Below are 27,952 nucleotides of genomic sequence, written 5' to 3'. Positions count from 1 at the left end.
TGATTAATTTCAGTTAATGTATGGGTAAGCGCAGCAAAAAACAGTCAAAAGCAGGAGAATTTAAAGACAGTGAATACTCCTACAATTAAGTATACTCATAGGCGTCAAGGGAGGAATGTATATACATTTAAACGGAAATAAACAATGGAAACAGACTCTGCTCCTAATGACACTGGAGTGAGTGTGGAGTGATGTTCCCTACCCAGCTGATGTTACACTGGATTTTTCCTGCTACCGCCAAAGGCAGAATCAGGCTCATTTGTTTGGTATTTAGCAACACCTTACAGAGGAGCGTGAGTCAGAGAATAATTATGCTTTGCTGCTTTAGGATTTTTATGAAGGAGAAGCACCTGGCATCGCAGAATTACTTCTCCAGAGCTGCTCCAGGAATCACCTACTGTCATTGTCAGAACCAAGTAAACAGACGAGCAGCTCACCTGGCCGGGGAAGGGGGACTGCGGCCAGCGCGCAGGGCAAAAGCCGCAGCCCTGCCCACAGCGTGGCTCTGCTCTGACTTCTCCAAGAGCGTGAGGCCACCTTAACGTACAGCAGTCCTCCAAATCACCAGAATAAAGGAGTAAGCGGTGGCTTGTCAAGCGCAGAGTGGCTTTTTAGCAGAAAAGAAAACGGAGCCAGGAGCAGCTCCCAACTTTTGGAAAGACAGCAGCTTGGGGAATGTCCCCCAGCTGGTGCTTCCACCTGACAAGAGCTGTGGCTAGGGGGAAGCACCCCAAGGGGTAGGGCACCCTTGCCCAAACGCTTGAAAACGTGCTGTTTTCGTCAGGGAACGCATCTCTTGCGCTTGGGGGGGGGGAGGAGAATTTCACTTCGTCTTTGTCAAGGTGACTCTGCAAAGCACCGCCGCGTTCCCGGGCCCCACAGAGACGCTCTGGCGCCACCGAGGCCCGGGCATGCCCGCGGCTGCCGCCCTCTGCCGTGGCTTCTTTCCTCTCTGCCTTCGCCCCCCCCGCACCCCGCTCGGCTCGGCGCCCCAGCCCGGACCCTGGCGGGGGCCGCCCGGCGCACACCGACGCTCGGGGGCACCCCGGCTCCTCAGCCCCCCGCGGCGGGCGGCTCGGGGGGCACCGAGCCGGGCGCTGAGGAGAAGCCACCTCGCGGCTCCTGCCCGCAACCAAAATGGCGGCGCGGGGAGCGCGCCAGCACGGCGCCGCTCTATCCTCCCGCCTCCACCTCTATGACTGGCCACGTGATGCTTTCAACCGCCCCGCGCGGGACCTGCGCCGAGAGGCAGCGAGGCCGCGGCGGGGGCGCGCGGGCGATCAGGTGACCCCTGCCCCCACCCCTCCCGCCGGCGGCGCGCGCCCGGCCCCTCCCTCCGCGGGGCCCCCGGGGCGGTGGCGGCCCGGGACCCGGGCACCGGCGGCGGCCTCCGGGGCACCGCTGCCGGCGGGCTGCCAGGAGCCAGCTCGCAACACCCCCACCCCCCCGTCAGCGCCGCGGCCGGTGTCCCCCGCGGCGGCGCCTCGGGGAGCGCGGGAACCCGAGCAATCCGGGCGTTTGGCTTAATCCCGGGGTCCGCGACGCGGGGAGGCGGCGGCAGGTGCGGGGAGCCGGCTGCTGCCCGGGGAGGGGAGCGCGGCGGCGGGAGCGCCTGCAGGCCCTCAGCCGCGGGCTGGGGGCCGAGCGGCAGCCCGGGGCCGTGCCTCCCGCCGCGGGGTGGAGCCCAGCCGCAGCGGCGGCCGTGCGGCGGCGGGGCGCAGGCGGAGCGCGCCTCGGGCGCTGCCTGCGGGGCTCTCCCGCGCTCCCCGGGGTCATTCCTGCCCGCTAGCGAGGGGCGCGGGCACGGCGACAGCGAGTAACGCCCCGAGCTGCTGAGCCGGTGGTTGGGTATGGCGTTACAGCTGGCCATCAACGGCAGCGCCTCGCCGGCGCGGGGCTGCGCGGGGCTTTGGCCGGGGCGCCGTGCCGTGCCGTGCCGTGCCGCAAGCCGCGGAAGGAGCAGCAGGGAAACCCCACGCGAGGTGTCTGGTCTGCCCTGTTAACGGCAGCAGGAACAAGTTGTGTCTCGCAGTGGCGATGGGGCCGCCGGTGCTCGTGGAGTACCTCCGTCACGTTCACAGACCGCTGCAGGCCTTGGTACAGAAGTTGTAAATGTTGAAAAACATCCCAGCGTGGCAGTGAATTTGAAGGCTGGCGCTGTTCTCCCATCCAAGTTAGCCTTTCACATAGTACATTTTATTCCAAAGGATAAAGCTGTACCCTTCGCATTAGGGGAAACAGTCACAAGTAACGTAAAGCATAAAGACATCAACATACAGAGAACAATCCTGTTGTGCTCCCTGTCCAGCTAATTCAGCTTTCCTTTCCCATAAAGGGCTCCCTCATTCTTGGCTTGGGCCAAGCAGTCATAGGATGGACTGTCGACTCTTCTGCAGGCACTGAAGTGACTCCTGAACACCAGCTGTGAGCTGACGTCCTTGCACGGGCGATACTCCTGCTCAGGTAAGGGCCCTGTGTCAGCAGAGCACCATCCAAGTGCAGTCTCCGGCATAGCTCTTGGGGGGGGGAAGTCTGGCCACTGGCATTACTATCTTCTATTACTGTAATTTAGTGGGACTAAGTTATTAACAAAAGCCTTATTTTAATGTTAGAGCATTACGCAGGTAATTGTGTTAACGTGCAGAATGATCTCAGCCTGCTTTCCCATAGCAACCACACCGTGAAAGTCCATTCAGGGACTTCTTTAGCAAGGAAAACAGAAAATGGAAGCACTGAAATTACATCTGTAAGGTGTTACTCAGCCTGGAAAGTTTTCTTTTAAGCCAGCAAAGTTTCAGGAGGTAAAGTAGTTCAGTGGCATATAGCCACAGCTCACTCTCTGTCCTGCAGGTCTGGCTTTTGAGAGATTTCTCCTGAGGTTGTATAGCACAGGCTACACTGAGAGCTCCTTATATCCCAGGGATCTGCACTTCCCCAAGCACAGGCACGCACACACACTTGCTTTCTCATAACAAGTTTTCAGAGAGAGCACAGTGAACCATCCCTGTCCCATTACTTACTTAAACTTACTTAAATAATTACTGAAACTTGAGGTAAGGGAACTGTCTCAAGGTGTTTTAGTCAATCCCTCAGCTGAATCAGTTTTACCTAAACTTTCTCTGCCCTGTTCTGAGAAACACCCAAAGCATACTACAACCATCTCCTTCTGCTTGCAGAAACGTCAACTCATTGGTAGGCAAATTTATGATCTTGTAAAAGTTGATATACATCCGAATATCAGTTCCTCTTAGCTCAGAAACATTTTCCTAAATTGCTCTCCTCAAATCTGTCATGTTAATATAAAGTCCAAGGCACGATCAATCATTCCCATCCCATCACATTGACCATTTGAGAATGATTACTGAAATTTGAGTTGAAAGAGCCTTTGGAAATGATCTAGCTGTATGCAAACAATTCAGATTTTCACCCTTTTTAAGGAAGGCGGATGCATATGAATTGTACAAAAAGCAGCCAACTTTTCTTGCATAGCATAAGTAGATATTTCAGGCACCACAAGGATGATGGTACTTTTAGAGGGGTGTTATTTCTGCAGCTGTTCTAGAAAAAAAACCCCAAATTTGACATTAATGTATTAGGAATGAAAATGCAAGGGTGATGGAGTTCTCAAGACAGACAGTAGGGTGTCAAACTCTGTTGAGCTGCTGGCCAAAGCACCTAGCACAGAAAACAAATAATTTTCACATTTACATTTTAAGAACTGTTACCACTTTTCTCTGTCCGAGGTGAGGAAATAAGTATATCACATGATATTGTGTGGATCAAGTAAGCACTCCTGATATTTCAAGCCAAGCCTGTCTTAATGAGATGACATACAGTGCTCCACTGCTCACTCTTTAATAATAAACCCCTGTGTTTGAAGACTGAAAAGTGACAAGAATTTCCGAGGGCTGAAAGTCTCTTGTTCTGACAGTGAAAAACTGTGAGGCTGTAGCTGAGGGCAGAGCAATAGGAATACCATTTCTTGACCATATGTTTTAGAAAATAGATTCTGTGCAACATGTTAAGCAGACTCCACGTTATAATGACAAGAAATGCAGAAGGACTTCCATAAACATAATTGAATCAGCTGACAACTACTGAAGTGATCTTAAAATCCACATTGCAGTTAGGCTGGAAGTTTAAAGTGATGATGCCACCTTTTCAGTAAAATTGAGCTCTCGAGAGAGTGATTTCTCCTGCTTTGGGTTTTAGATCATTCAGTGCATTATAAATCATTCCTCCACAAAACTCTGCACATAGGATAAGCCCTTCTAGTAAATCTCCCCCTTAACTATTACAGGTCACCACTGGAAAAAATGTTGCATTTGAAGGTATAATGCATAGGGTAGTTTGGTGTCCTGAGTTACTTAATTCTAAACTTGGCTATGCAGGAACATCAGTTTGTTCCTTGAAGAATCTATTTTAAAATGTTTGTACAAAGGTTTTTAATCAGCTCCCTCTGTTTCAAGAAAATACCCACCTAATCTGGAAGGCTAGAGGACCTTCAGGACTTGTCTTCCACAAGCCTCATTCGGCCAAGACCATTGTGCATTACAGATCCCCCAGATGTTCAGTTTTGTAAGGACAGTCTCTTTACTGGGGAATAAAATATTTCCCCTGTGGCAAAAAATGATCAAATGCAAGTGTGTTTTTCTGTCTTGGTGCCTCTGGTTTTATAGGAGCAGAGATGGGTTCTTCAGGTGAAAGGGCGATGGCTGACCTTTGAAGAAATACTCGATCACCTACCTGCTTTCTGTCCTTCAGTGTAAGACGGTGCTTTTGGCATTTAAAGGGTCTCCTTTCCGCAAAGGCAGGCTAAGGGTGGCAGCTTGCCTTCTCTGGATGTAAACCTTAAATCCGAGTCTGCTGGTGGATGGATTTGTCTGAGATGCCAGAGAGAATTTATACCCAATGGTTATAACCTGCTGCCTTCTTTCCACTCACAAAGACACAAGGAAATAGCTTTTGTTCAGATACAGCACGGTAGCTCCACAGGAAAATATCTGAATATTTTCAAACACTTCACACCAGCATTTCTTGTGGTTATCAGAGGTTGGGGAATGGATTCAAGACCAGTTAGTGACTGGCCATAGCTACGATACTCCTGTTGCTGAATTATTTTTTTCTGTATTTCTCTTGTCCCAGTCTGACACTTGCCTGCAAGTGCCTTTGATTAAGGAGATGAGTGACTTTGCCTGTTCTATTGATCAGAATAAATTACCAGCAGCTAATTTATGGACCTCACAAAAGTGCCTTTGACATGGTGAATTGTGCTCTGTTGTTCAGGTAATTGGGTTGTCAGGAAATGTTATTGGTTACTATACAGTATTATGCCTTCCCCTGGCTGTTTCTGCATGTGCTGTGTTTGAATATATGTATATTGGTCATATAGTGGTACGGTATTTTTAACTCGTCATTCATTGCCCCAAGTGAGAGACATATAAAGAAGGGTTTGGTTTCTTTTTTAGTTACTGGATCTAGATCAATGGGAGGGTTGATACTAACAGTAGCTGCAGGAGAGTTTGGGTGATTAGATGGCTTTTGTGTTTAGCTTTGAACAGTGAAAATTAGGGCAGTTCTTCTATATGAGTATGTCTCACTGTTCATGTCCTACTGCTGTGATGTTCTTCCCATATTTGTCTTCCTACTGTCCCAAGGGAATGGCACTGACACAGGGATTCAGCAAGAAGTGGCCCCTCAGGTAGCAAAACCTGCATCTGTTCAAAGCCCTAAAGAGTAGAAGAGCAAAGACTGGGAATATTTGATGAGGAATCGCTGCAAGGAGATGCAGTGTGGCATGCTATATACCCAGCAGAGCACTTTTGCATAAGCCTGTGTCACAGCTTTCTCCCTCAATCTCGAGAGTCAAGTCACTAGAGCCTCAATGTGCCCATAGCCAGAGGCAGGTCTGGCTGGCCCGGGTGTGCTCCCTGGGCCAGCCACAAACAGAGGAGTGTATGTGTGCTCTTGGCACCTTGCAGTGGTGGCCAAGTGCAGTGCAGAGCCTGAACGGGCCCCGAGACTGCACGTGGACCTGCCAACAGGCTGCTGGGCTTTGGTTCTCTCTAGGTCCCACGGGAGCAGTGCTGAGCACCATGGGGTGGTTTTTCTTTATATCCTCTTAGCTCTGGAATTCTCATCTCTGGAAACGCCAAACCTTTTTGACTCCTGTGGGAATCGTCTCTCAGCAACCCACACACCTGGTCTGCGAGGTCTGTGTCAAACAGGCCTGGTCAGGTCCTGGTGTGGTTGGAATGAGGGAGCTGCGCTGGTGGGAGCATGACGACCTTTGGAAGCTCGCTGGCTGATGACCACATCAGTTTCTTTATACGCAGGGCTAGTTTCCTTCCTTGGGAAGAACTCGGTGCTTACACCAGGAGTTTGTCCACCCAGCAGCTTTGTAGACCCAAGGGGAAAGGAATGGTTAAGAAATGGCTTTTCTGCACCCGATTCAGTCCAGGCCCAGTACTGATAGCTGAAGGAGGGCTGTGGGCAGCCCCCCTCTGCAATTGCTTCTGTAGGAGCTCTGTGATTCTTAGAACTCCCCTGAGTTTTGGGTTATCAAGCACCCCTTGTTGCAGCTGCATCAACTGCAGAATGGCTCATTTACCAAGCACAACAACGGGCTCCTGTTTGGGCAGGATTCCACTGGCAGTCCGTGCCTGACCTGGAGACCTTTGATATTTTGGCTGGCAGACCAGTTGTCTGTGCCCTGCTTGGTATTTCCCTGTGAAATACTCTCTAGGTTGTCCTTTCTTTAGGAGACATTATCCTTCCTCCCACTCATTTTTGAGTTCAAGCATCACTGCGAATGCTCTTAGCTGGAAGGTCCACCCCTTTCTGCACTGAGCATGCAAACCCACTACCCGCTGCTTCCTCGCTGGACAGCACAGTGTTCCAGCTCAGGAGGTGTCTCTGAGGTCTTACAGCTGGACATATCTGCATTTCCAGCTTTGCTTCCTGGAGGGGACATTTTAAATGTACAGTACAGCTGCATACTGCCAGCATCAACACGAGCAGGAGAGGCCCAAGAGATTGGGCTGCTTTGGGCTGGTATTTCCAGTGGATCCTCATACTGCTGCTTTTTGTGGATATCTTTGCCTGCGCTTACCCAGGGATGACAGGACACATTGGAGGAGTTTGTGAATTGTTCTGATGGGAAGAGCACACTTGCCTATACCATGCTTACCTTTTGATCGTGTTGATATTTTGATCTACTTCTTGCCTTTGAAATTATGTGGAGTTTTCCTTTTCCTCCTCTTTTTTAGAGAAGAAGGTTTAGAGAGACATGGAGCTTGAAAGAATCATTCGAGACACACTGACATGCTTCATCCAGTCCCACATCCCTGCTGCAGACCTCAGGTATGTTGAGATAGGGAGATCCAATATAATTGGTTTAGCTTGAGCTCTGTGCAAATTGTCCCTCTGCACATTATACTGAACTCCAAGTGGAGCTTTGTAGCTTTCCTGTGCTTTGTGTTGCTTTTCCTTAAGTCAGATCCAGGATGCAGGTCATTTGCCCAGGCTCTGATGTGAATGCTTGAACAGCTATCGTTTAGCATTGCAATCTAGCAATGTCATTTCTTTGACAACCAAGATGATTAATTTCCTGTCCAGTAATACACATTAGAATATGGGATTCCCTTCATTCCATGGTGCTCCCAAAGGGCTTTCTGAGCAGCATAACGCTATATCAGGGCTCTCCCTCTTTTGAACTCTGCCTGCATGCAGAGATACAGCCACCTTGAGGCTGCAACACAGCAGCTGGTTTTGCAGCTGGTGGCAGCAGTGACACAAGTGTGGAGAGCAGCAAGCAGAGAACACTGCATCCCATAAAAATTGCAACTTGACAGAATATGCCGATCTCACCTGAAATACCAGTCAACATAGAAAAGTCAGGGTTTGAGCACTTGGAATATTCTGGTTAGCTCAGATGAAGCACCTACAGGAGCACAGCCTCTGGGCACATGCTGGGGCTTTCATTCAGTGCTGCCCAGGAAGGAGGACAGCATGCAGTATTTTATCTGTAAATGCTTCCCACTCAACCACTGACCACCTGCTACCTGGCTTTACTAGTGGGATCTGCCCATAAGATGCAGTCCACATAGGTCCTTCTGCTGCTCTATTAGAAAGACGCAAGGTCAGGGGGAATGGGGATGAGAGAAAGAGAGAGAAAAAATGGGCCTGTTGACCCTGCTGCCGTGTCCTGTGTTCTCTCTGTCTCCAGTGGGATGGATGATGTTTTCTTCTCTTACATCACGGGTGTCCTGGAAGAGTTGGGCTCACCAGAGTCCTCTGAGGAGACCTTTGACATGGACACCTTTGTGGAAATGATGGAGGCATATATTCCTGGTTTTGCAGAAATCCACAGGTATGTGAATGTTACTGATTTGTATGTGCATGCCATGCACTGGGGGCCTGGACCCAAGCCCCTAAGGACCATAAATTCTTTTGTTATACCTACTTGAAGAGGTATTAGTACCAAACCATTATGATTAAGTCAGGCTTTGCCTGAATCCACAAATGCTAATCCCAGTATAGTTTGCAAGTAGGTCCTTGGCCATCTGAAATACTGGTTTATTTTATTAGGCTTCCCATCAAGCTTTGTCTTTCTATAAAGTGGTAGCCAAGTAGGATAGGCTACTGTTTTTATTCCTCACACTAATTACACAGCTTCTGTCTCTTGCAGTGGTGATGTCTGTGAAATGATGTTCTCTCTGTCAGAAAGGCTTGGTGAAGCTCGCAACAAAGGTGAGTTACACAGACAATTTCAGCACAAGAAAGTATATTCTGCACATGTTTTCTGTATTAGTGTTTGGAGTTGAGCAATGTCACTGGATAAAATACATTCTTGTTTGCTACATTTAGGATCTCATAGGGTAGCCTGAATTGGTTGACAATTTTTTTTGTAATGTTCAGTCGAGTTTTTGATATTAATACATGGGAGGTTTGAGTCATATGGAATACTGTCCAGGACATACTGGGATGAAAAACACTGGCCTGGATCTCCAGATACCTCTGTTGAGATCAAATCCAGAGTAATAAGGAAAAAATTGCAGATACAGGGCTGCTTGTTGAAATTCTACTGTAGGATAATTCTGAAAGTGAGGATTTCTGCCTGCCTCTGATAGCCATCTGCCTAAGCGACACTATCCCCGCGCAGCCCATGTCAGATGCATCATCAAATAGAGAATCCAGCTGATTGTGTGTATCACTTCTAGACTTTGAGCATCCTCAAAGCTCACTTCCCATTCACCCGTGAACCCTGGCACAGATGCAAAATCAGCAGTGATGTGCTCTAGCCTGCACTATGCAGGACTGCAGAAGGCTACACTATCCCAATGGCCCTTTCTAACCTCAGCATTCCCAGATCAGATGGATTGCTATATTAATCAGCCCCAAAGGTACTTCCCACTAAAGAACAGATGGGTAAAGTGCCTGGATATTAAACCTTTCAGGACACACCAGTCTGGAGTTTGCTTATCTAGCAACAACACTGCTGTCTTAACAGGAGCCAGAAGGCTACACGGCATAGAACAGACAGTCCTGTCTTATCTTACTTGCCGCTTTCTTGAACTTGACAAAACCTACTGCTCTGCTCTGGTCCCCTGCATCCTACCCCTTGAGGATCCTGATGTAGCCAGAGTGTGGAAGGACAGCACCATCCCAGTTTTAGAGAGGACAGAACAGAGGTGAAATGATGCTTCTTAGAGTGACACAGAAAGAGCCTGTAAAGAGAGATGCATAAGAGTAATCTGATCACAGGATGTGCTGGCTCACATACAGCCTGGGGACTACCAGTGTGTATTCCCAAATTTAAAATCAAAACCACACCTTAGTTCAAAGTTAGAGCAAACACCAGGGAATTCTTAGAAATGTCACAAAAATACCGTAAGTATCCACAGCCAAAGTGCTAGAGGGCTGAGAATTGACAGGTAGAATTGAATTCACAAGCAGCCCATGCCCAGTAAGGCCTGGGAATTCAGCGCTCGGGCACTCCAGTGTGTGCTAGCACTGCCTTCCTGCAGGTCAGTGAGAGCAGAGCTGCAGCCGTCCCCGCTGAGGGCAAGAGGAACAGTAGTGCTTCCCAGTCTTGTCACTTAGAAGCACTTAAGAAGTGCTTCCCACTTGTCACTTTGACATACAACGCACTGGCAGTCTAATACCAACAGAAAGCACAGAGCTCTAGCCTTAAGGGGACGGTTCCTCAGGAGATATCACTGTGTCTTTAAGAAAAAGCTGGCCAAAAGGCTGTGGAAAGCGGGAGTGAAGCACCCTCTGAAGACCTGACCAAGGGCCAGGAGCCTGGAGCTGGAGCCTGCAACGGGGAAAGGCTGTGCACTCCAACAGACGGAGCCGAGGCCCAGGTATGAGCACCCCACAGAGGAACAGGAGCACTGGGGACAGTCACCCAGCACTAGGCTACCAGCACCGCCTGAGGGCATTTTCTGGCTCTGGAAGGAACCACAGCATAGGCTGTGACACAGCATCACTGGTGTCTCTGATCCCCTCCATTGTATGGCCTGAGCAAGACTCTGTCAGTAAGTGGAAAAAGAAAGTTATGTGCTGACAGAAGAGTATGAGCCATCGCTCTGGCTCATCCTTTCCAGCCACTGGAAAGAATGAGCCAGAGCGATGGTTGAGAGAACCTGTCCCAGTGCCCCCGGAGACCTCACAGCAGCAGTGTGGGGACACCTCTGCAGCACTAGTCAGGCTCCACCCCACTTCACCCTGTTCCTCTAGCCTCACTCCACAGTTTGAGCTGGATCATTTCTCTCCCCAGCTATTGCGCAGTATCTGCACAGGCAGCAGTCCCATCTGGGTGTCAGTCCTGAAGATGCCGGTCCCACCTTCAATGGCCGCCTGTGCTGTGCACTTACTGAGCTGTACAGCACTGAGTCATTGGCCCAGTGGTCCTGGTCCTGCAGCACCATTCAGCATGATCCATGCTACAGGCGTTGCAGCACCTGGCAGGTCCCCCCACCTCCTTCCCCCATGCTCTGCTTGCTGTTTCTCCAGTCCTGATCTCTTCCTGCTCTGTAGCGACTCTGTCCACAGCCTTTTAGCAAATGCTACTGCTGCGCTTCCTTATGATGTAGCCACAGGTCACTGTGTTTAACAGTCCCTTCCCTTTCTGATCAAAGCACACATAACATATCAAAGCAGGAGTTCAAGCATTCGCACCACAGTGTCCAGAAAGCTCACTCCTAAGGAGACACATAGCATGGCCACACAGATGAGCCAGTTCACAGCAGCCCTACTTTAAAGAAAGTTGAAATACAGGGGGAGGAGATTAAGGAAGAGTGATGCTTTGTCCTTGCAAAGATACAATCCCCTGTTAGCTTCAGGAATGTGATTTAGTCACGCTTGTAAGGAGAGCCTTCAGCTAAGGGCAAGCTGAATTTCCTGACAATGCAAAACCAGAGAGGCCCTTTACAATAGCCCTCTCCTCACTGTATCCCCAACTTACCTCTGTCTCTTGCTCCACCTAGGAAGGCGATGACTTGAAGGATGGGGTGGAGCTGCTACTGGAGATGTTCCCAGCCTGTACCGTGAGCCAGGCAGAGAAGGCACTCGCCATGGCCTTGGGGAACCTGGAGGAGGCAGTGCAGTTAATTGTGGAGGAGAAGGTGGAAATTGGCCCAGCAGGTGCGAGTGTGAAGGTACTGTACTCTGAGCTGGGTGGCAGCGGGCCAAGGAGCAGGGCAGAGCTCAGGGACAAACAGGTGTCCCAGCTGTCTGCTGCAAGCGGAAGCTTTGACCGCAGGAACTTTCTGCGCGATGAGCCAGGAGGATCGCCTAGAGCAACACCCCCTCTCCCTCCCTTGGCTCTCTGAGTACAGGCTGTGCCCACAGCTGAGCCAGCACCCCAGCAGAGCTGAGGCTGGCACCCCCCTTCCCACAGGCGCTGGAGAGCTGCACCAGCGGCTGGGCTCACTGAGCTAGCAGGGCGGTAGCTGTACACCCCATGTGTTGTGCTACTCACGTGCCTGCCTTGTCTCCTCCCAGGAACTGGCACGGCCCCGCAGAGCGCCCAACCACGAGGAACTAAAACAGGTTATCCTACAGAAGTAAGTACCTAGCACCAAAGAACCCCTTACTCTGCTCCCAGTAAAGGAGGTGGTGGCAGTTTGGGGAAGGTCAGAATGACAACGTGTAAAGAACTTGGGGTGTACGATGCTCAGAAAGGATGCTGTGAAGCCGATTTGGGTATAGCTGAACACATCTAAGCACAAATATCATCAGGTGGGAAAAAAACAACAGCTTTGCGTTTCTTTTAGAGCTCTGGCACAGAAACAGGTTACCTGCACCAGCTGGGTCACAGCACTGGCTGTGTGAGATTTCAGCCTCCTACAGGTATAATGTAAATCACATTACTGTCAGCTGAGGTCCCGGTTAAAGGTTCAAGGCACAAACATTGTACTGCAGTTCAGGTAACACATGGTGACTTGTAGAACTACAGCAACTCATTCATACCTCCATCCTTGGAGACAGTCCAAACAAGGCTAAAGATACCTTTAAGAGACTGCCTGTACAGCAATACTGGGAAGATTTAATCTCAGTTGCTGAAGGTGTGAATTCAATGCATTTAAAGAAACCTCTCTGAAGTCCCCCTCTGGGCTTTCTGGGAACGAAAGTGGCTTTAGATTGGTTTACCTTTATTCATTTCCAAAAGCATTTAATTCTCAATAGGAGAACCCACACTGTGGTTTCATCGATCTGCTTTAAGATCTCAGCTTTCATGAGTAGCCTCCTGCGGGCGTGCAGATTCCATGTGTCTATCCAGCCACATCTTTTCCACCACTTTACATCCTCCCCAGTGACAGAATACAGAGCCGATGGGCTAGGGAAGTAAAGCAAGGAAGAATGGCATCCAGGCAGAATTAGCAGTCCCTGTCCTTGCCTGTCTCCTGTGTGGGCTTGTTTCAGAGTAACATGCAAGGGAACAAAAAAGCACCAGCTGCTAGTTGTGTTTCTGGGAACTTCACTTTAATGACATTTTGGCAACATCCTGTACTTTAAACATCACTCAAGCACAGGTACAGAGAGCAGATCACCATAGCTGAAGATACACAGGAGGAACTGTACTAACTACGGAGGGAGATATCATGGTCAGCTGTGCTGTCCACCTGCTAAACCAGCACCGAAGTCTCAAGAGTAGTAACTCAACAGTACAGAAAGCAAATGCTTGGGCCCTGATGTTTCAGTCACACAAAGAATGAGGTGATGCTTTTATGAAGTTGCTTCTAGCACAGACCTGTTTCGTAGTCAAGTAGTAGGTGGAGTGTGAAAGGAACACCATCGCTTCAGGGCAGAAGCAACCAGATTGGTCCTGTAATCTCACCTCTGTCTCCTTTGGGTGCCGTCACTCCGGCTGAGAAGGAGCAAAGCGGCCCCAATGGCAGAGCACAGCAGACCTCCGCAGCTCTCTCAGTTCTGCAGGGGCTATCAGCATTCTCAACAGCCTGAGTTTTCAATACCCTTCACATACAGCCAAGGATGCTACTCCAGGAGAATCCTGCTGGGTTCTCACCAGAAGGATGACACACTTCTTGCCCATTTCATCCAGAGGGGAATGTTAAGTGCTCCTAGCTGCAATCTAGGCAAGTAGGACACATTGCACAGCCACAAACCAGCCAGGGGAGAAAGGACATGGGCTGTGAATAGCCCCAGGCAATGCATGTTACAGCGTTCACTAAATGCTTCTTGTGTTTCAGATACATGATGGTGGATAGCGCAGACGATCAGAAAACACATCGGCCAGCTCCACCCAAAGAGGTAAGAAGAGCAGTCCCAGCTCACCAGCAGTCTGAATGTCCTTTGGCTACAAGGTTTAAAAATCAGGCTGCAAATCCAAAAAGCAAAGGGGCAGGCCAAAGGCAGGATTGTTCACACAGCCCGCTAGTCAGCAAAAAGGGAAAATTAGCTTAGCTACAGCGCTGCAGGGTCTGTCAGTTCCTACCATTCCTGACTAGCATGGCTCCTGCTCCCCCCATCGGACAGCTTCCTTCCCAGTTTTGTCCAAGATTCTTTACACTAAGGATGGGTAAAGCAGCCCACCGCAGTCTTCCTGCGCCCACCCCTGAGAGCACAGCTCTGCTTCTGCTTGTCCCCTCCCTTTCCCTAGCAGTGTGGCTGTCCATCCACTTGGTGTTAATGTCTTTCCTCTCCAGGCTCCCAAGAAGTTGATCCGCTATATCGATAACCAGGTGGTGAGCACAAAGGGAGAGAGGTACAAAGACATCAAGAAGCCTGAGAGCGAGGAGATGAAGAGAACCTACATCAGCCTCAAACCAGCAAGGAAGTACAAGTTCCACTGACAGCCAGGTCCTCCCGCTCTTCAGCCTCCACCTCCCCAGCCAGGCATGGCAGGATGGACACGTGGCACTAGGGATGAGGGGACTCCACCTGCCACTAACTGGAACTAACCTGGGAGCCAGGACACTGCTTTCAGCTTCCTCAACTAACCCGGCTGACGAGGAGGAGCCTTCTCTCCTTGTGTAGCTGTCCCTCTGCCCCCAGGGGCACACTGCAGTGGCTCTCTGGGGCCTGGGCATTCTCTGCTATTCCTTGCATGGGACATTTTTAGATCTAAGATGTGGCTTGTGCTTTTGCAGCAAGCTTTTTACAAGTCTGTGTGCACTGTTGCTTTAAACTGAGTGCCAGTGGTAATAAAGATGATGCGAGTTGGTGTGTAGTTCAGCCGGAGCATGCACATACTTTACGGACACCGCCTTCAGTCCTTCTTCGGGCCAAAGATAGGAGCAGGGTGATCCTCTCTTCCTCTAGTTACTCTCTTCATCATGGTCACCACAAGATGTGGCTGCTGTTTGGTTAACCAAACAGTTAATGTGTGGATACAAGGGCTGAGGCTGAACTCCAGACCAGAGCTAGGCTCTCCCTGCCAACACAACCTGCAGCACTCCATAAACTCCAGCTGACAGCACAGCCAAGGCTCCTGCCATTTCTCACCACTGTTGAGTGCCAAAGCTCCAGCCACACGACATGGAGCAGGATATAGTAGCAGGCCTGGGCACTACTGAAACGTTAAGTCAGAATCTGGAAGAAACAAATAGCAATGACCAATTGCTTTCAGTGACAGCACAGCTAGGTTTGGTGCTTTTCTGTCACTGAAACTGCAGTTAGGAGCGTGTTCCCCCTGAAAACAACTCCCGCCTTGCACCATCCTAAACCAGCACCTAGGCCTGGACAGACACACTGCCTGCACGAGGGCCATGCCAGCCCTTTGGTGCCAGGCTGGCTGGTAGCTGCAGGCTGGAGCTGGACTCACTGCCCTCCTCCCAAAGGCCAGAGGGGCCTGCCCTCTCCCAAGAGGAGGACTGGTGGCTTTTCTGCTTTCTGCTCCAGCTGGCCTGGTTTGTTCCCAACAGCTCTGCTGGCATGCCCTGCACACCTACCCCAGGGGACAGTCCCCATCAAACACTCTCCTGCTCTCTGGACAGCTGCCACTTAGAGATTTAAAAGACAACAAATAATAAATCCTATCTATTAGCTGGCCTGGCCAAGGCCTGTTCAGCACCATGGTATTCCTGCAAGTCACTCACTCTCTCCATGCCACTGCAGAGGGAGTTACTTTCCCCGGAGGCACCAACAAAGCCCACTCACAAACAGCCAGTGGCTGCTAAGCAGCCCCAGAGGAAAGAGTGAGCCTCACTCGGGCCAGCCTCACCAACGGGACCGACCTCTCCCTCTGCATGTCTCCGCAGCAGTCGGTTCCGGCATCCTCCTGGGATCCCAGCGTTGTGCAGTCCCTCCCTCCCCGGCAGCAGCAGTTTTAGATCTGGAGGTTAATGAAAGGGGCAAAGCCAACCACATCCTGCAGGAGAACGAGAGCCCTCTGCAGCGGAGGCTCCACATCCAGCTCCACCCCACGGCTTCGGAGGATGCTCAGGCTGGACTCGGCCACGTTGTGGCAATGCTTCACCTTCAGCGAGCGCAGCTTGGGACAGTACTCAGCCAGGACCCTGCCAAGAGAGAAAGCACGTGCAGGTTGCAAGCCAGGACTCCTGAGTGCACCACTCACCCTCTTCTCTACTCCCAGCGCTCACGACTGTGCCACACACACACCATCCTTTGGGAGCAGCACCCTGGTGATCGGAGAGAAACTCAAGGGACATGGTTGGATCCCAGACCTACCCCCCATGACATGCTGGGGAATTTGATGTTAGTAGAACACAGTGCCTCTCCTGAAGGGCCTGCTAGTGGCTTCTCCCCCAGACTGAGCTCTCATTGCTTTCAGCATGATGAAATATGACTTTTCTCTCTGGTTCTCTCCCTCTCCCCACCCCAGACACCTGCCATACCCACCCTGCCTCCCCACATTGCTCAGTACCTAATGGAGTCATTCTTGACTCGCAGACACCCCGTGAGGTCCAGGTGCTCCAGCTCGGGGCAGCACTTGGCAATCTCCTCAACTGCCACGTCTCCCACATTGGCATTGACAGCCAGCGACAGAGACTTGAGCCTGCTGCACTTCTGCGCCAGGTAGCAGATGGCCTCGTCCTTCAGCTGGCGACAGGCCGTCAGGTCCACAGCCTCCAGCGCCTTGCAGTGGTCAGCCAGGCTGCGCAGGGACAGGCTGTCCACCCACTCGCAGTGAGCCAGGGAGAGCCGGCGCAGGTTGGGGCAGCTCAGCGAGATGGCCACCAGCGCATGGCGGCTGAGCTGGGCACAGCCCTTCAGCTGGATCTGGTGCAGGTGGTGGTTCTGCCCAATGACTGGGAGCAGTTCCCTGTCTGTCAGCCAGTCGGAGCAGTTCTGGAGAGCCAGCTGCTGCAGTACTTCGTTGTCCTTCAGTAAGTTAACAAAAGCAGCTCGAGGGATGGCAGGTCCGATCTGCATGGGGAACCCAGGAAGAATGAGGTTGGGTTCAGAACCTGATCCCCCAAGGTTTGAGATCAGCCTGATCCTCACCGAATACTCCCCTCCTCTCTTCCACTCTGACAATGGCGACCAAAGACACCCCCTCTCTTCATCCCAGGGTAAACCCTGCCATCAGGCTCTCTTCCCTTCATGCCAAGGTTACTGCCACAAGCCAGAAGATGCTCTGGCTTCTCCATCCCCCATCATCACCCCTGAATTTATAAACTCGTGATGAGCTCCACACCTCCGCTCTCCAAAAACTCTTTGCTAGACCACTCCGTGTCCTCACAGAACAGCAGCTACTCCTGTCTTTCCAAGTCCCAGGCAGTGTCTCCCAGGGCCAGCACAAGCTTTCCCTGAAGACCAGGCACAGAGTTATCTCCCGTCAGACCCACCCTATTGCGCAACCTCCGTGAGCACTGACAGGCTGTGAGGACCAACAGGCTGTGCCACTCCAGAGCTGGCTTGTGTTTTTGCCAGCCGGTGCCCCATAATGGCCTGGGTGGAGCTTCCAGGCTCACTCCTCCCAAGGCTTCTTGCTAAAGACACTGGCATTGCTGGGCCCTGAATCACCACCTCTCCTCCCTGAGCCCATCTGTCCAGTCTGACACCCGAGCCATTAACCCGAGCTCCTGAGCTGAAACCAGGGGTTTCTCCTCCCCACATAGTCAGGTGCTCCCCTGCTAGCTCCAGAGCAGTAGGACATCTGTGTCTCCCCCAGCCTCAGAGCCATCCAATACCTGGCTTGAGTCAAAGCAGCGCATGTTGGCCAGGTACAGCTGGATGAGGGACTGGAACGACTTGCTGACCCTCTGCAGGCTCAGGAGCTGCTGCAGTGGCAGATGACAGAGGATATGTGGAACCAAGATGTCTTCCCAAGGCAGGTCCAGGAGGCATCCCCTGGAGGGGGTCAAACTCATCATCAGACACCAGGGAGCCGGGCTACGGTGGGAGCCAGGCGAGATCACCTCACACCTACTGCCGGGTGCCTCTAGGAGGAACAGCCAGAAAGAAAGGCTCAGCGGCGTCTCCCACAGCCAGCCCTCAGGGTAAAACCCCGTGGCTAGCCGTCAGCGGGGCACGCATCTGCCACCTGCGTCACCTCCTCCCCAGCCTGGGACGTTCACTGCTCAGGCATCCGAGCCCACCTGCCTGCACTGCCCTGCAGGAGAGCTCGGGCGGGGCTTTCCACCAGCTGCCCAAGGAGTCCCTGTCCCTCGGCAAAGCAGCGAGCGCCTGCTGCAGCGTTACCGCACCGCCCGCTCGGTAGCTGTGCCTGGCTTTCACGCCTGAACAGGACCCGGCCTGGCACCTGCTCCTTCCCGTGGGGAGCCACAGGGCCCCGGCCTGCCCCGGAGAGCTCCCCCGAGGAGCGGGGACACGGCAGCTCTGCGGAGATCGGGCCGCTGGGGAGGCCTCGGACGCGGCGGGGGAGGGCAGGAGCCCAGGACGGCGCAGAGGGGAGCCGTCAGCCCGGAGCCCCCCGAGCTGCGGCTAGAGGCCGCCGTTAGACTCGGCCCCAGCAGAACCGGCGGCTGGGGGGGGGGGGGGGGGGGGTTGGCCCACGGCCGGTTGTTCCCTCCCCCGCCACGGGGCCCCGCTCGGCCCCAGAACCGTCCCCGGGCCCGGCCCGCCGCCTGCCCGCACACACCCTGCCCCCCGCAGGCGGCGCGGCAGCAGCCCAGCCCCAGCCCCCCCGGCCCGGTACCTGCCGCCCCGCCGGGGCTGCCCCGGCCGCTCCATGCAGCTGCGCCTCACCCCGCCCCCGACGCCGGCGTCCAGGAGCGACGTCACGCCGGCGGGCGGAAGTGCGCGCGCCCCGCCGCCCCGCCCCCTGCCCCGCCGCCCCGCCCCCTGCCCCGCCCCCTTACCTCGCCCCGGCGGCAGCGCGCGGGGCAGCGGGGCCCGCGGGCAGAAGCGGGCAGCGGCGGCGCTCGGCCCTGCCAGGCCGGGGCAGCGGGCGGAGCAGAGCGGCTCCGGCGCTGCGGGCGGGCCAGCGGGGCCCGGCGGTGACAGGTCCCGCCGGCGCCCCAGCGGCTCCCGCAGGCTGCTCCCAGCGGCGCGGCGCTCACACCGGCCCCGGTACCCCAGCTCCCCCGTGCACACCGCCTGTCCCAGTTCCCCAGTTATCCCAGTTCCCCGGCGCACACCAGATCCCACGGCGGCGGCTCCCCGGCGCACATCGGGCGCTCCAGCCCCGCGGCTGCCCCGGCTCCCCGGTGCGCACCGGCCGCCCCCGTTCCCCGGTCCCCAGCGCAGCCCCTGCCCGCGGCGGGCGGCCTGGCGCATGCGCAGCGCGGCGGCGCTGTCCGTTCAGCACCACGCGGAGCCGGGACCCGCCGGGACCCGCCGCTGCCGGTGAGCGACGGCGCCGCCCCCCGGCCCCGCCGGGCCCCCCCGCCCCGCCCCGGACCCCCAAGCCCCCGCCCGGCCCTGCCGCTCTTTCGGCGGGCTCTGCCGCCCCCTCCCCGCCCGCAGGGGCGAAGGGACCCCCGGGAAGGGCCGGTCCCCGAGGCTCACAGTTCTCACTGCACCCCCGACCGGCAGTCGCCGGGCCCCGCTCCTCCGCCGGTACCGGGCTGCCCCCCCCCCTCGCCCCGGGCGTGGGACGGGACGGCACTGCCCGCCCGCGGCCCGCCGCCCGCAGCCCCCCCCACCCGGCCAAACGGCTCCCCGCGCTTCGCTCCCTCGCCGGTGCCCCGCCGGCCCCCGCAGCCCCGGGGAGCGAGCAGGGTCCGTCCCCTCGCCGGCGGCCCCCGCGGAGAGGCGGCCCGGGCTCCCGCCGGCGCAGTTGCCATAACGACTCCAGGCAGGGCTCCCGCAGAAACAGCGGCTGCCATTTCCCCGCTGCTCTCCCCCCCGCTGCCGGTTTGGGGGTGGGGGGGCACCGTGGGTACGGCGCTGCTGCCGCCAGACACCACGCCTCAGAGCCGGCCCTGCACGGGGGACCCCATCCCTGGCTCGGCTCTGAGCGCCGCCGCCTTGCGCGGCATCGAGCTGCTGATCGCTGCTGGCAACAGGCACTATAAAAAGATCCACTCGGCAAAGGAGCAGGGCCCACATACAGCAAACGAGTCCCAGATCCCTGGTCCCAGATTCCCTGGAACAAGTCCCAGGTTCCCTGGAAAGCAATGACCTGTCTATGCACTCTGGTCTGCTCACTCCCTCCCAATGTGGTGGATGGTTTGGGGAAAGGTCTTCTTACCCCAGTGCTTGTGCTCTGGGGGCAGCTGCCCACGCTACCCATCTGCCCCTGGACACGTAGCACCTGCCCCTTGAGGGTCCCAGTGGCTCCCTGAGTTAGCACAGTGCTTTTCTCACTTACAGAAGGACCAGTGAGACAGGGATTTTCAATTTTCTAAAGGAGTTGAGAATGCCCCCAGCCATGGCCTGGGACGGCCCTTCCTTGCCCTGCAGTGGGGGCACAGAAAGCTCTGGGAGTGCTGTTCCTGCTTCTAGACCAGGAGAGTTCATTTTGCCCTCAGGAGGTTTCAGCCTTGTGCTCACCCTGCTCTTGGTTCCTGCTGTGAAATAGAAGTGTGGCATCTGGCAGGGAGTCCCTCAGCATTGCCCCTCTAAGTGAATGACTGTGACTGAAGCTGACTACAAGGAGGCTTTTTGAAATAGTGGTCTTGGTCTGGATAGGAGGTGAGGGAGGACCAGCGAGCAAGGGAGTGCAACACTCAATTACATCTGGCCTTCACTGAAGGCTTTCTGTGCCAAAACAGACCTGGCTGGGAGCCCCCAGCTTGTGTCAAGTCCTTGCTCGGAGGAGCTGTGTTGTGGATTGCTTGTTATCCTTCCTGAGCAACACGTGTCCTGGGCTGGCAAATGGGACCTGCTCTGCTCCCACACCAACCTCTGTTTATGTTTTTCATTTCATCCGATCCAGCTGAGTCACTTCCCTGGGAGCTTGCTGGTAGCAGGGCTCGGAGGAGGGCTGAGAGTCAGCCCAGACAGATTCTGGGTACCGCAAGGGGGTTGGGAGGCACCATTACAGCAGAGGCAGAAGTGAGACCAGGTTGTGTTTGTTTGGCCTCTGTTGCATCCCAACCTTTTCCTGGCTTGCGGCTGCACAAGCTTGGCCCTGCCCATGGAGGAAGTGAAGACTCTCCTACCTTTAATACCCAGTGCCAAGGCAGAGCCTCAAGAGCTGGATAGCGCAGGGCCGTCTCCGCTGAGCCACTCATGGGACTGCTCAGGAATCACATCTAATCCAACTCTCTTCAGCCTGCTTGCTGAGCAGCAGTCACCGTGCCAGCACCGGGGCACTGCAGCCTCTCAGGTGGTGCTGGCTCTTTTCCAGATGCAGGTCTCATGGTCAGCATTGCCCTAGGAGGCAATGAACAGCTTTCAGATCCTGCAGCCTGAAAATAGGTTCCCTAACACAACACCACAGCAGGTGCTGTGGGGTGTTTGCTCTGATAAACCTCTTCAGTGCCCTAAGCCTAATGCAGCCCTGAGTTTGCTGTCTCAGCATTTAGGGGAGTGAAAGCAAGATAGGGAAGAGCTGGCTGAACATGCCAGCTGTGTCAGGGCACAGCAAGGGTGGCTGTTCCTGAAAGGGCAGGAGCCTCACCAGCCAGAGACCGGGCACTCAATACCTGGGTCATCCAGGGTCAGACACAGCCCTATGATCAGCAGGCAAGGCCACGGTGATGGGGTAGGGCTAAGGTCCAGCTAGGACATCAACCCACAGTGGAGGACCTAGATCAGCAGAGCCCATAAGCCAGCATGAGCTGAGCTGAGCTAGACCAGCACTCCTACAACATTGCCCAACAGTAACTAAAAGCCCCAGGCTGAGCTTAAATAGAGTCCCTGGGCCTATGGGCAGGAATGGTGGAGACTCCAGGTGAGGCTGATTAGGGCCACTAAGGTTTATTAGTGCCCTCAGGGCCCTGACAAGCTGTTGGTCTGTGGGGGAGTTAGTAGGTAGGTTTGAGCTTATGGCTACTCAGGTGTTTGTGCTATGTACTAGGAGTCACGGACAGTTTCCAGTTGTGAAATGCTCAGACTGCTCTCTTTCTTCTCCACAGGTCAGTTGGAGGTGCAGAAAGAGTATCAGAGCCTGTTACTGCATTGTATGGGTGTATGCTGAGATATAGCTTTACACCATAAGGATGTCCAGTGGAGCTAGCAACCTAGGACTGCACCAATGGTAAGGGTCCCAAACCAGTACCCTTCTTGTGTTCATGTCTGTTAAGTTTTTCTGTATGCAGAGTGGCTGTGGTATGGCTGTACAGCGCTGTAGCACAGGGCTTGGGTGGTGTTATCTACTGTAGCTTAGCAGTGAAGGGACAACTCAAAGCAGGCAAGACTGAAGGATCAGAGCTTTGTTCTGCTCTGCTATCTCAGTCAAGAGTTGTATCAAGCTTCTGCCTTTCTGGTGGTATATGCTTTGCCTAAGGTGTGCCTGTGTTTTTCTTGAGAGGTGCTTGTAAGTCTCACTTTTAAGCTTCAGCTAGATGCACGCTTCTAGTTAAGCCCTAATACTGTAAACTGGTCTGCCAAAACAGCTTCCTGAGTTGGCTCTGATGTCAGAGGGGGTCCCTGGAGACCAGGGGAATTCACCTTGCTGGTCAAGCAGTAGGATGAGGGCAGAGCTTGGGTTAAAAACTTCCTGTTATAAGCTTGGATAACTGCCAGCTTCTAGATTTTAAAGAGGATGTGGGAAAGATTATCACAACTGCTCCTGTAAGATCAATCATCAGTTCTCCTAATTCTGAAAAGAAATAAAAAGGGCTGTGGTCCTGTTCATGTGTAAGTCTACTGGTGTCTCTAAGTGCTATGAGTTCAGTGATAAGCCTGGTGGAGATAGGTTGTGAGAGATGGGGAAATGGAGTTGACAAGCACTTAAGTGAACCCAGCTGGCCTGCCTTCAGCTTATGTTCTGTTAGCTGCATGGCACAGTGCATGCCTGGTATCATTCAGGCAGCCCCAGCTCCTGGCTTAAAGAGGGTGCCCTTTGCAAGATCAGTGAGCTGAGCTTGGAGGTGCTTCCCTTTCAAGGGGGAACTGCATCTGTCATGACTCACCAGGCAAGTGCCTGTCACTTCTGTCTTGTCCCCTTGTAAGATATTGTTTTAGACCAAATGCATGTGAAGTTGCCTGTTCCCAGAAGCACTGCAGGGCTGTGACACCGGCAGTGCCTGCAGGGCAGCTGGGGAAGTGTATTGTACCGGGCTGAGCACGGGTACCTTCAATGTGCAGGGGACACTGGCCAGTCCCGTGGCTCTCCTGTTATCTCAGTGACCACTGATGTCCTGTGAGGGACAGCGGGGCTCCTGCGTCAGGTCTTGAGCTGATCCGTAGTGACGAGAGACCAAGCTGAGCCCTGGGGGGAGGAAGGAGATTAGCTCACAACTGCTGCTGCAGCTTTCTTGCATCTTCTGTAGAAACATAGGTGCTGGCTGCTCTCAGGGCCAGGGCATGGCCTCAGGTCTGATCCTGCTGACATCTACATCCTCCTGAAGTGAGCAGAGACTTCAGCCAGCTCCACTGCTGTGAGGCAGCACTGGTGCCTAGCTGTGCTTTTGAAGAGTCTAGAGGAGCAGTTTGGTCTTGACCTCATCCTTTGGGAAGCAGGGGTGAGGTTTAGGGAATTGGAGCCTGAAGGGAGGGAGCCTTGTGGTTTGAAGCACTAGCCTCGTGTCAGGAACCCAGGCTTTGGTTCCCAGAGGTGCTCCTGATTTGCTGGTTGATCTTGGGCAAGTCTTTCTCACCCATGCCCATTGACTTTTCCCCTTGCATTGAAAATGTGGTTATTTCCATGTTATTACCATGCCAAAAGTATATTAAGAGGTTGGCTGGGTTTCCTTAAGCCTGCTGGGGTCCCTGGAGGCTGGTGCTGTGGGAGGGTACGACTTATTTTCAGGAGATTGGTATGGTGCCAAGTCAACACTAACCTTCTGTCCTAAGATTTATCTTCTCATCTGATGGCTTGGCACCTTGCTGGCTAAATACCTTTAGCCTTGCAACAACTTTGGGGTCATTTCCTTTACAGTTTTCTACTAGTCTCAGGTGGAGCAAGAGGCAAGGTCATTTCAAGGACCCTAGTAACTCTGCAGTGTTAGCATCTTAAGATGTGAGAGATAGCTGCATGCAGCACCCCAGAAGTTGGGTAAAGTCTCTCAACACTGGTTTTCCTTGGACTCTTACCAGGATCTTTCAAAGGATCTGTCTATATTCTCTCTGGCTGCAGGATAAGCCTGACACCCTCTGTCACTCTCAGGGTTGGAGTGGACCACAGCTGAACTTCTTGGTTGCATGGGAGAAGGTGTTGAGCTCACAGGGCAAACTCTGCTCTTAGCGAGTGCTGAGATTGCACAGTGCCACCAGGAGCCACTCTTAAGCTGGTGAAACAGGAACCCATGCCTCCTGTTCAGACCTTCCTTGTACATGCCACCTTCCCCTTTCTCTTTTTGAGAAGAGAATCTGATGATACAGTCAGGGCTAAAAAAAAATAAATAGAAGTAAATCAAGGCCAAGCTGTGCAAGTCAGGGTTGGAAGAGGAACATGCATTTAGAGCTCCTAGCTACACACCAATGCAGGGCTGTTCTGCAGCATCTCCCTCATGAATCCACTGCTTCCAAGCTTTCAGCATGTCCTTTGCATGTGTCTCCACACATCTCCATGTTGTCAGGCTTCACTCAGTTTCCTTGCTATGCTTGTAATTATTCCCCCTTAACTGACCTTGTAGGATTTCCAGGCCTTTTATACAATTCTGTATTTGACCACATTCTCCCTGTGCTGGGTCAGGCTGTGCGCGCCTGCGGCTCGCTGTCTCTTTTCCACATAAAATACTCCCTGTATTCATTGCTCTTACTCCTTACACCTTTTCCCGTGTGAATCTTGAGGCTGAAGATGGGGGAAGGGATCACATCTTACTGTTGCAGAGATTAGCTGGAGAGCAGATCCAAAGATCTGTGCTGCAGCACAAGCTGTGTCCTGGGAGGCTACACCAGAGAACTGGTGATTTTGGCGGTTTCAGACTAAATTTGCCCCTTTGCTGCAGTGACTCACCACGTGAGTTGGGTCTGATGAGTGACCTGCTGGCACCCAGGAAGCTCTGTCCCCAGCACAGAGCACACCCCACCAGCCAGAAATCTCCTCACTGCTTTTCTTCAAGACCATCTTTTCCCTGAGCATCTTTTTACCAAGAGATACTCCCACACAATTGTTCCCCTAACTGCTGTGTAGGGAAATTATTTATGGCTCAAGCTGTGCTGAGGCCCCACCTCCCACATCCCCAGGACAGGTTTTACTGTGCTGGCATTTTTGCCTTCATCCTGACTGAGCAACGCTGGTGCAGGGGGAAGCCTGCTCTCTGTGCTGGTGCTGTCCAGGGCTGGGACAGGCTCAGGGGATTTCTGTAACAGCAGGTGTTGCCGGGGCGTCACAGAAATATTTTCTTACAGCTCACTTTGAGGCCCAGCACACAGCTTTTGCCACCTCCTCTCTGCTCACCTCTGCTCTTCCAAGCCCGTGTCCCTCCTGCAGGAGGGGCAGCCCCAGGTAGGGAGCTGGGACACTGGGGAGGGCTCTGGCAGTCGCGCAGGCAGCAGCTATCCCTCGCACAGACTGTAGTCTGCACTGGCTCTTCTCTCTGGTAAGACATTTTGCAGTCTGTGTCCTCTTCCATAGTACCTTTCGCCCTGAAAAGTCCTGCTGTGCTCCCATGTGCCTGCCCCGTGTAAGGGAGGTGCAAGAGGCACAGAACGGTGTGGGTGTACTCTCCCCTCATCCAGGTCTGGGCAGAAGCCTGAGGTTTGGGCAGGGGGGGCAGGCAGGATCTCCAGCACTGCCTTTTTGCCCTGAGTAAGCTGTAAAGCAGCATTTGTATAACACTGTCAAGGAAGGGTATTTTCACCATTTATCCTTAACCACCAGCCTGGTGGAATAACAGATAAATGCATCAGCGCATCAAAGACTTGGCTTATACTGTAGTGGCTTTTTAATATACAGCTAGGATGTGGTTGTGTGTTGGCACTGGAGGCAGAAGGCAGTCATTAGAGCTGTGTAGTTAAGTCTAGGCCCTGAGGGAACCATGCAACCTAATTGGTTGCCCCAGAGCCCAGAATGCAGAGATAAGGGGAGTTCAGCTTCCCTTGCCCTCACTGGGACCCATCTCCTGCAGGGCTGGAGTTGCTTCCAGTGAGCTGGGTGAGGAACACCCACCTGCTGACAGAGTGGCTGTCCACACTTCCAGGGCTCTGCTGTACCCCAAGGCCAAAGCACAGCTCCACTGACTTTGGCAGCAGTGAGTCAGAATATGGCCCTTATGCCCTTTGCAGTGCCTGAAGCACAGGCTGTGCCGAAGGAAATGGCTCTGACAGCCCCCCTGCGCTCAGGGCAGCAGCCCAGAGTGCACCAAGATGTTTGCTCCAAGTGGGGCTGCAGCTACGGGAGAAGTTGCCAGACCATGAGTGGCTGGGCCAGAAGGAAAGCGGTGTCCATGTGTCTGCAAGAGCCAGTAGCCGAGGGGGCTTGGGGACCACTCAGTGGGAAGAGCAGCCACAGCGAAGATGAGAATGCCACTGCCCTTGTCCTGCATCCACTTGCGGCCGCGAGAGCAAATGTGTTGTGATGGCTAAGAAGTCATGCAGTTACCCACCACAGAGCCGGGCTTGGGAAACCTTGGTGCTTGCCACCAGATGCTGCACCTGCATGGTCCAGCTGTGCCACATGGCTTTCTAGAGACCACCAGGAGTAGTCTGTGTGCCTCAGGACAGGCTGAGGATCAGCAGTGTGTCACTCACCTGGAGCCAGCTGGGGAGGGAGCCCTTGTCTACCTCCTCCCCATCCAAATGTCATCTGGATCTGTACAGCTGCTAGGACAATGTGATATCCCAAGCTGGTCTCTTCCAAGTAAGCAGTTCCTCATTGTGCTGCCCTGGTGACACCCACACCCTTCTGGGGTCGGGAGGGAGTTTGCAGGGAGTTGCAGGTTTGTGAAGATGGGCAAGAGCAATGCTGGCAATAGTTAGAAAGAAAACTCCTGGAAGCTGCCTGTGGCCAGGCTTGAGGAACTGGCAAGAGACCAGGAGGCTGAAAGGGATGACATGGAACCGGCTGGACTCTCATGCAGGAAGGATGCGGTACCTGCAGGCAGGGACTGGATGCTGAAGTGCCCCAGTGGCTGTAAAGATGGTTCCCAGTGCGTGGCACTCTTTGCACTCTAGCTAAGCCCACTGGGTTGGGGCTGTGGGGTAGAGCATGGGGACTCTACCTGTCCCCTTCTCTGTCATCTGCCGGAGGCATTCCCTGCTCCCCCCTGCCCCTCATCAGCTGGGGAAGGATTCACAGCAGGAGGGGCTGGGGGAGCCAGAGTGAAATCCTGATCCAGCCAGGCTTATGTCAGCGCTGGCCCCACCCACGGATGTGGGCACACATGTTCAGGTGTTACAGGGCTGTGCAGAGGTGAGGGGGATACAGAGCAGAGAGCCGTAGGGAGAGCAACAGCTACTGTGGGGGAAACACATGGTTTGGAAGGAAATGTGTTTTTCATGGATGGCCTGGATCTCCAGCCAGGGTGGCAGGAGAGGACCTCTCCCTTACCCCTCGCAGCTCTCAGCAGGGTTCCCTGCAGGCGCTGGGACAGTGCATATGTGCCTTGTCCTGGTACAGACACACTGGGAAAGCTCAGAGCTCTTCCACTTGGTTAAATTTGTCACTCTGGCTGCAGCTTAGAGAAAAGCCTTCCTTTTCCCCGCGCTCCTGCCATCAAGAAGCTGCTGAAGGAATCAGGTCATTGATCCTGCAGCAGCGAGGCCCCTAATTAGCCCAGCTTCTCAGAGTCTGCAGGAAAGCTGGCTGTGTGTGAGGCAGCTCAGGGACCCACGGTCGCCGGCGTGGGGGAGAGGGGCCCTGCTCAGACAGAAGCCTGGAGAAGGAGGGAGAAAATGGCAGTGCTTCAATGCATTAAATATGAGGAGAGCTTGCCGAGCCGGCTGCTTTCTCCCCACGTCCCCGTGCCTGGGAGGGGAGAAGAGGACGCACTTTCTGGGTGACAGCAAGGGCAGGTGGGCATGGAGCTGGGTTCACTGCAGGCAGGGAAAGCAGTAAGGA

The 27,952-nt window shown here is 53.8% G+C and overlaps 3 protein-coding genes across 10 annotated transcripts in view; 2 read left to right on the top strand and 1 right to left on the bottom strand.

Annotated features, from left to right (window-relative positions):
• The first annotated feature begins 2,329 nt into the window (after window positions 1-2,329).
• On the top strand, window positions 2,330-14,698 carry CUEDC2 (CUE domain containing 2). Of its 4 annotated transcripts, none has more exons than XM_087767915.1 (9): window positions 2,330-2,463; window positions 4,680-4,765; window positions 7,269-7,362; window positions 8,228-8,371; window positions 8,690-8,751; window positions 10,234-10,367; window positions 11,493-11,663; window positions 12,010-12,071; window positions 13,719-14,317. In XM_087767915.1, the coding sequence occupies exons 3-9, from the start codon at window positions 7,289-7,291 to the stop codon at window positions 13,930-13,932; spliced, it is 861 nt and encodes a 286-aa protein (XP_087624041.1). In that variant the 5' UTR covers window positions 2,330-2,463; window positions 4,680-4,765; window positions 7,269-7,288; the 3' UTR covers window positions 13,933-14,317. The 4 variants fall into 4 exon arrangements, with proteins under 4 accessions (XP_087624041.1, XP_087624043.1, XP_087624040.1 ...); XM_087767917.1 differs by lacking the exon at window positions 4,680-4,765 and having other exon boundaries at window positions 2,336-2,463; window positions 13,719-13,779; window positions 14,175-14,698; XM_087767916.1 differs by lacking the exon at window positions 4,680-4,765 and adding an exon at window positions 5,146-5,286 and having other exon boundaries at window positions 2,337-2,463.
• On the bottom strand, window positions 11,471-19,157 carry FBXL15 (F-box and leucine rich repeat protein 15). Of its 5 annotated transcripts, XR_015707001.1 has the most exons (6): window positions 18,593-18,665; window positions 17,625-17,784; window positions 16,355-16,857; window positions 15,705-15,986; window positions 12,658-12,844; window positions 11,471-11,594 (listed from the first exon to the last, which is right to left on the bottom strand). XR_015707001.1 is itself a non-coding variant. In XM_087767912.1 (4 exons), the coding sequence occupies exons 2-4, from the start codon at window positions 17,805-17,807 to the stop codon at window positions 15,797-15,799; spliced, it is 876 nt and encodes a 291-aa protein (XP_087624038.1). In that variant the 5' UTR covers window positions 17,808-17,875; window positions 19,035-19,157; the 3' UTR covers window positions 14,850-15,796. The 5 variants fall into 5 exon arrangements, 3 of the variants coding, with proteins under 3 accessions (XP_087624038.1, XP_087624037.1, XP_087624035.1); XR_015707000.1 differs by lacking the exon at window positions 12,658-12,844; XM_087767912.1 differs by lacking the exons at window positions 11,471-11,594; window positions 12,658-12,844; window positions 18,593-18,665 and adding an exon at window positions 19,035-19,157 and having other exon boundaries at window positions 14,850-15,986; window positions 17,625-17,875.
• A 2,787-nt stretch (window positions 19,158-21,944) lies between these two features.
• Window positions 21,945-27,952, top strand: part of PSD (pleckstrin and Sec7 domain containing) — a 47,696-nt gene continuing 41,688 nt past the window's right edge. The window contains exon 1 of the mRNA XM_087767895.1: window positions 21,945-22,042. The gene's annotated coding sequence lies outside the window, so the exon portion shown is untranslated. The remainder of the gene's footprint in view (window positions 22,043-27,952) is intronic.

The sequence above is a fragment of the Nipponia nippon genome, unplaced genomic scaffold, assembly GCF_047370975.1.
Source record: "Nipponia nippon isolate SJK-2023a ecotype South Korea unplaced genomic scaffold, ASM4737097v1 scaffold_3, whole genome shotgun sequence".
Taxonomy (NCBI): domain Eukaryota; kingdom Metazoa; phylum Chordata; class Aves; order Pelecaniformes; family Threskiornithidae; genus Nipponia; species Nipponia nippon.
This window is presented reverse-complemented; position numbering and strand designations above follow the sequence as displayed.

Excerpts from the sequence above, each read along its gene's own strand:
- CUEDC2 (XM_087767915.1), top strand. The coding sequence starts at position 7,289 with ATGGAGCTTGAAAGAATCATTCGAGACACACTGACATGCTTCATCCAG. Across the intron at positions 7,363-8,227 it reads ATCCCTGCTGCAGACCTCAG|TGGGATGGATGATGTTTTCT; the intron begins GTATGTTGAGAT and ends CTCTGTCTCCAG. Across the intron at positions 11,664-12,009 it reads CAGCAGGTGCGAGTGTGAAG|GAACTGGCACGGCCCCGCAG; the intron begins GTACTGTACTCT and ends GTCTCCTCCCAG.
- FBXL15 (XM_087767909.1), bottom strand. The coding sequence starts at position 18,627 with ATGGAGCGGCCGGGGCAGCCCCGGCGGGGCGGCAG. Across the intron at positions 17,785-18,592 it reads CAGCCCCGGCGGGGCGGCAG|GGGATGCCTCCTGGACCTGC; the intron begins GTACCGGGCCGG and ends GACCCCCTCCAG. Across the intron at positions 15,987-16,354 it reads GTCAAGAATGACTCCATTAG|GGTCCTGGCTGAGTACTGTC; the intron begins GTACTGAGCAAT and ends CTCTCTTGGCAG.